Here is a 7,500-nt window from a genome sequence, read left to right on the forward strand (position 1 = left end):
TTGACTCTCTATTTAGAGGTTTTTAGATAATATCGCAACATTTTATGACATTTTATGACGCGAGGAAACCGTGGTAGAGACGCATGATACACATGCATGTGCATGTTTTGACATCAAATAGCCGTTAAAAGAAGCGTTTTTGATTTGCATCACATTTTATTTAATGCGTTTTAATGTAATGGGGCAGTAAAGCGTGAATTTAGCTTTTTAACTTGGTCTTAGGTTGAAGATAGCTTATTATATTTTTATTCAATACAAGTTTTGATATTGTATGATCATTATCTGATTTTTAAAATGTTTTTGTATGTTTCTTAACTCTAATATATTCTCCGATATACTCTAAATATACACACTCAATCAGTAATCACACCCCAATCATTCAGTATTATCAGACTCCCAGAAAACCACAAACGTCACCGGTTAGCACCAGAGGAGGGTGACAAAGAGGGTTACAAAAAGATGTAACATCTCCAGTTTAATTTAAATAAATTTTACTTTATTTTTATTTTACAACGTTTTATTTTTGTTTTATATGATTTAGTTTTATTTCATTTTAATTTGCACTTTATTTTATACTCATATTTTAGTTTTAAATGATTAGAATATGTATTATTATATATATATATATATATATATATATATATATATATATATATATATATTTATTTATTAATATATTTTATATATTATTTGATGACTTTAATGCAAATATTTTTTCTAGCAACTATTTTTTTTATTATTGTTTTTATTTAATTTAATGTTATGTATGAATATTTTTTTAATACTGTTTAATAAATTTTTTCATAGCCTTTTTTTATTTTAATTTGTACTGTTTATATTAATGCATTGAATTCATTTAGTTTTATGCTATTTTTTGTTACTATTACTATTATTTTTATGGAATATCTTCAGCTGATTTAACTTTTTTTTTTCCTGTACGCATTAGCAATAGCACAATTTTTATTTATGCATTTATTTTTGTTATACCGTTTTAATTTAACACACGCAATTTTATTATATCTTTTATCGTGCTGTTAAAAACTTTTTGTAAAAGCGTCTGGCAAATGCATAAATGTACATATCTAAAACATTTTAATTTAATAAAATTTTACTTTATTTTTATTTTATGACGTCTTATTTTTATTTTATATGATTTAGTTTTATTTCATTTTAATTTGCACTTTTATTTTATACTCATGTTTTAGTTTTAAATGATTACATTGTTATTATTATATATTTTTTTTTTTATTAAAATATTTTATATATTATTTGATGACTTTAATGCAAAATCCTAGTAACTAATTTTTTATTTGTATTTTGTTATTAATTGTTTTTATTTAATTTAATTTTATTATGTATGAATATTGTTTTTAATAATTTTTTCCCCATATTTTACGCATTAGCAATAGCGCTATTTTTATTTACACATTTATTTTTATTTATACCGTTTTAATTTAACACACGCAATTTCATTATATCATTTATCGTGCTGTTAAAAAAGGTTGCTTTGCGTAAAAAGCGTCTGGCAAATGCATAAATGCACATATCCAAAACATTTGCGGATTTAATAACCGTTTTGCGCGTTGCCGCTTTCAGCTGGAGGAGCTGAAGAGCGAGAACAGCCTCCTGCGAGCGCTGCTGGAGCATCACGGCGTTGACACAGTGAGCCTCAGACATTCTGGGAAAGAGATTCTGGCCAATCCAGACGACAAAAGGCCCTCAGAGAATGACGCGGGACTGAAGTGCACCGAATGACATTCGCTGGCTTGGGCTCGAGAGTCTGCATCCTCTTCAGCGCTGATGTCTGACACCGTCCGGCTTGAACAGATGAGGTCAAAGGTCAAGAAGTTTCCATTAACACCAGGGTCCCGTGACTATTCATGCTTCCTAACTAAACAGTGGAATATACCGAGACGGCTTCCGCTACGTGTTTTTAGTTTTACCCGCTCTATAATACACCCCAGACGTTTCTCCTAATTTTCCAGCTTTGTTGCTTTCAATTTTGCCTTCATGCTTTACTTGAAGTATTAGTTGTTTGTTCAATGCCTCGTTTAATTTAAAATTCTCCCGGAGAAAATCTGCCGCTTTGTGGCGTTTCGGGAAGGTCGTTACGGGATGAATGAAGCCGTGATGAAATGTCATTAGCGGTTCCGGTGAAATTTAGTGTTAAAATCTGAACAAAAGCACCTGCGCTGAAAGAAAGCTCTGATGCCAGAAAATGAGCTCCGTCTGGGATTATTAGCTTCTTATCTCGGATCGCCTCTGGAAGACAGTTCGGAAAGCATCGCCTAATCTAAGAAGCAAATGAGAAAATATCCACAAAGCCTTGTAGCTAAATGCTGGACACCTCAGGACTGAAGAATTGTTTGTTATTGTGCGTTAGAGGATTATTCTGTTACTTTCATCTAATCAGCGGCTCTAAAAGACCTGAAAATGAAATGGCCTGTCTGGCTTGCTAAGTAGGGCTATTTGCAATCCTCAAAAGTTACAATTTTGTTATAGGTTTACTCGCTAAGTGCCTGAACATTTTGTGCCGTATTCGTATAAATGCAATTAACAGAATGGTTTTGTTGCAGGCTGTTATTCACCGATTAGCCATCGCTCTCAATATCCATTCAGTTTTCCATATTTGATTTACAAAGCGATATTAAATATTTTAATTTAATTTAATTTTTATTTTATTTTATTTTATTTTTTCCTGTTGGATGTAGCGCATCTCCGTTTTACTCTCGGTTCAATTTAATTTCAATAAAATAGTTTTATTTAATTTTATTTAAAATTACGTGCATGCAAAAACAAGATAATTTAAAGAAATGTGATTTTTTTTTAATTTTTTTTTTTCAAAAGACCTGACAAACGTTCATTGGTAAGCCCATTTTGCAATTCACAGATATTACATTTCTTCATTTTATCCTCCGTTTACGTTTCGTACTGCAATCATATAAACATCTGCTTTTTATTTTCAGGAGCTGTTGTTTGGACTGTGTTTACGATGCTTGGCAGATTATGGCTGAACGGTAAAATGACTCGACGACATACGGGTGAGTACATTGCCAAAGCTTTTATTTTTTGGGCGCGAACTGTTTCATTAAGACGTTACAGAGAAGAATAACAAGCGCGGTTAATAATAGACTACAGGGTTTGTTGTTTTATGTGAACCACTTCATTTCTGCAAGATAAATATCACACCTTCTCCTCATGCGCTGTTTGCAGATTGCTGCTTTATGCTAATTATTTTGTAATAAACGCCGCCCTTAACGGCAGTGATTACCCTGGTGGCCTTACAGTTGACCTGGGAAAAAAAAAATAAACGGTGAGAAGTAATTGCAAGGAGTTTTAATGCGACCGTAAACGCTCCTCGGAGAGGCAGAGAAACTTTCGCTTTTACAGTCCCTTCATAAACTTTGTTTCAAAGCAACGGTCTGTGAAGGTCTCGCGATCGACACGGATATTAAGCAGCCGAGGGGATTTAAACACCTCCGTGGCTTTTCGTAAGGATTGTGATATGAAGTTTCAGCATCCTTGCAGTTTGCCCTAGAAAACACAAACAAATTGTCTTTAACCGAGCGGAAGCCGTCGAATGGTTTTGGCCTTGGCTGCCGAGTTTAGCAAAAGAGACAAATAAATTAGTTCATTAAGAAAGAAAAGCAAATGTACTTATGCAATCTGTTAACAAACGTTATTACACAAAGGCTTGAAGAGTAGCATTGTGGGCTGCTGAAATTATAATTAATTTTAAATTATAATTACTTTTTTGAAATAATAAATTAAAATGATAATTTCTCTTAGTCCCTATTTTTCACTTTAATTTAGCTAAATCTTTACTTTTTTATTTATCTAATTAGTTTGAAATTGTCGTTGTCATGCCATTTTAAGTGATATTTTATGTCAAGTTGTTTTTACATTTATTTATTTATTTAATTTTATTATTCTGGTGAGAAAAATAGCTATTTTGGGCTATTTAAATGAACAATTAATTTTTTTATGGCTGGGCTATACAGAAAAAATATATAAATATATATATATATATATATATATATATATATATATATATATATATATATATATATATATATATATATATATATATTACAAAAAAAAAAATATATATATATATATATATATATATATATATATATATGTTGTCTACAAAACCTGGAAAAATAAAAAATGCATTATTTTATACAACCAGCATAACCATTGTACAATTATTTAATATCTCGGCCATCTTTATACTCACTCAAAAGGGTTTTTCAGGTGACTCTACTGGAATCCTTCCTGTATGCCTTCCTGTGACTGATGTATTGTCTCCAATATTTTAAACGTAGGCCGGTCTAATACAAATGACCTGAGAGATAATAGTTTGGAAGAGGAAAAGCGCAGCTCACTCAATCTCTCTCAATTCATAACTGTCTCTATTGTGTCTTTAAATGAGGTTCGAGTCGCAGCTGGGACGATTTTATCAGATTGTTCATGAAAACAGAGCGAAGGCTTGGCTAATATCTTTTCTTGTTTCAGACATCATTTATTCTCAACCATCTCGGCGTCTCCAGGGATTCTTCACTCATTATAATTCTCCTCATCATTCATCATTGTTCACACCTTGCTTAGGAAATGACCCTCAACTATCGGAGAACGGCACGTGACGCCAGACACAGCAGGTAATCTCAATCTTATCAGTATGAAAAACATAAGGCTGCTTTCATTGATCAAATGCCAGATGTTGCAAAACTATTATTAGCATGTTAATTTTCTTTTTGCATGCCATGGATACTCAATAGAGTGCAACAGTTTGTTGTTTTCTTCAAGCTGTATGCATATATAAAATAATATAATCTATATATATATATATTTACATTTACATTTACATTTAGTCATTTTGCAGACGCTTTTATCCAAAGCGACTTACAATTGAGAGTACAACAGCGATTCATTTTTTTAGAGAGACAAACAGACAGTGTAGTGCTTATAACACCCAGTCACAGGGTGTGTATATATATATATATGTGTGTGTGTATTAGAAGTGTATGAATGTATGAAATATGCATATTATTAAAATATTTCCAATTCTTACTTTAGGAGAATGGCCAGCCTGCGCACTCCTAGAGACGAGAGGAGAAGAGCACAACATAATGAAGGTCAATTATCATAATCTAGTCTTCACTCTATTCTTCTTTCTCTCTATATATTTTATTTATTTATTTCTAATTTTGTTATATATATATATATTATATTTATATATATATATATATATATATATATATATATATATATATATATATATATTTATATGTATATATATATATATATATATATATATATATACATATACATAAATAAATAAATATACATATATATATATATATATATATACACACAACAAAATGCAATAAAATAATAAAAAATTATATATATATATACACACACACACATACATGTATACATATATATACAATATATATATATATGTGTATATATTTTTTTTTTAATAAAATGTTTGGTACAATTTTGTTGTGTGTGTGTGTGTGTGTGTGTGTATATATATATAAAAACACACACACACACACACACACACGTACGTACGTATATATATACATTTAAATTGTTTAAAAAAAGGGTTGCAATGTTCTGATTCATCTGGGAGGAATGGAGTCTTTGGGGGGAAAACAATAGGGAGTATACTGCACTTCTAGAAATCTTCACAGACTCGATTGCCTCACTTCTGTTTTTGGAGGTCACCTCTCCTTCACCTTGACTTTGCAGCTCGTTTGGTGTCTGTCTTGTGTTTTGGCACGTCTGTGAGCCGCCGGTCAGACACACATAGGCAGGCGTCTGTGAGTCCGCCGCTCTGTTTGACGTGATTGATCTATGGACCCGTGTCCCGTTTAGACATCACCGTCTCTGCCGTTCTGCAAATACAGAAACAATACAAACAGACTTCCTGGATGCTGCTTTAATTGGGATGCCTCGATGAAGACAAAACACTGCGCTTTTACTCGGTACAGGAGTTTACGTTTCTGAATCCTGCTCTAAATTAGCGTGCTTCATTTTCATAACCGGCCACACCTAAGGTTTTCCTTTAAAAATATATGTTCTGTGATATTTGTTCCGGAAAAAATACCTACTTTTCTATTTTAATATGTTTTAAAATGTGACTTATTTCCTGTGAAATATTTAAAAATAAATTTCTTGTAACACTATAACATTGTGAATATCTTTACTGTGACTATTAATCAATTTAATTAGGAGTACTAATAGTTTTAGTAATATTTATTCATATTACTTCTGTCAATTGATGATGAATCATGATTAATTGCTTCATATATATGTGTATATATATATATATATATATATATATATATAAATATATATAAATATATATATATATATATATATATATATATATATATATAAATGTATATAAATGTAAATGTATTAAATATATTATTATTTATATATTATTATTATTATTATTATTAATTTTTTATTTATTATTATTATTTGTATATATATATATATATATATATATATATATATATATATATATATATATATATATATATATATATATGCATGTGTTTTTATATCGTACTGACCCTTACATTTTTCAAATAATTAAACAACATTGACAACAATAAAATGTAAATTATTATAATCATTATATATTAATAATAATTTGATTATATGGAAATTATGTATTTAATATATCAATTTAAATTACATATATACATTATAAACAAATTTTACATATTGCATAAAACATTTATGTATTTTTACGAAAAGCCTAAAGCTTCCACCGAAATATGTAGCAAACATTACATGCATTGCATTTTATATCACAATCTTAAATATAACTGTTTTTTAAAGCAAAGTCAGCTGTTGCGATTAGAGTTTAGGGTTTCGGAAAAAAGCAATGCAGAGTGTATGCAAAGCTTTTTTTTTTTTTTTTCTTTCCGGCTAAATGCTGTGGGCCCCGTAAAAAGCCTCCAGATCACGGGTGACTCTGAGAAGCACACAAAAGCGCTCTGTTTGGAGCGTAACAGAGACGTCTGGGAGCCCGGAGTCGTCTCTCCGTGGGCTGTGTTCCCGCTGAAGGACTTGATTGTGGCGCGGTGAACCCGTCTGCTCGTCCGCTGCCCGGCTCTTTTGTGTTTTCCGGCGCCGTAACGCCGCTTCAGCACCAGCCATTGTTCGTCCGCGGGGTTTTGTGTGCCGTGATTACAGGAGAGGAGCCCGTCGCTCTTATTCATTCGTACGGGTTCATGCCTCTATTCCCCGCTGCCTCTCATCCGTTCTACAGAAGACTTCCTCTTCACTTTTCCGTGGACGCTCGTCGACGGGGCGAAAAGCGACTGCGGAAAGGTCGAACGCGAACGCATTTGGACGAGCGCAGTCGTCCGCGAAATCAATGCAACTTTAGTTTGTTTAGTTGGCACGATGGAAATGAAATCTGATGGCGCTTGATGGAAATATCAGGTCAGGCGCTGGGACGGAGGGGGC

General features: G+C 31.8%; 1 protein-coding gene across 7 annotated transcripts in view; it reads left to right on the top strand.

The window, feature by feature from the left end:
• Nucleotides 1-7,500, top strand: part of LOC122360719 (upstream stimulatory factor 2) — a 21,738-nt gene that overhangs the window by 11,142 nt on the left and 3,096 nt on the right. For 3 of the 7 annotated variants that reach the window (XM_043261541.1, XM_043261547.1, XM_043261546.1), the window contains exons 12-15: nucleotides 1,597-3,041; nucleotides 4,519-4,661; nucleotides 5,080-5,138; nucleotides 5,764-6,200. In XM_043261541.1, coding sequence (XP_043117476.1) covers nucleotides 1,597-1,755 — 159 coding nt within the window. In that variant the 3' untranslated portion in view covers nucleotides 1,756-3,041; nucleotides 4,519-4,661; nucleotides 5,080-5,138; nucleotides 5,764-6,200. Of the gene's footprint in view, nucleotides 1-1,596; nucleotides 3,042-4,518; nucleotides 4,662-5,079; nucleotides 5,139-5,616; nucleotides 6,201-7,500 lie in introns of those variants that run through there. The other 4 variants (XM_043261545.1, XM_043261543.1, XM_043261544.1 and 1 more) reach the window with 3 other exon arrangements.

The sequence above is a fragment of the Puntigrus tetrazona genome, chromosome 16, assembly GCF_018831695.1.
Source record: "Puntigrus tetrazona isolate hp1 chromosome 16, ASM1883169v1, whole genome shotgun sequence".
In the NCBI taxonomy this organism is placed as follows: Eukaryota; Metazoa; Chordata; class Actinopteri; order Cypriniformes; family Cyprinidae; genus Puntigrus; species Puntigrus tetrazona.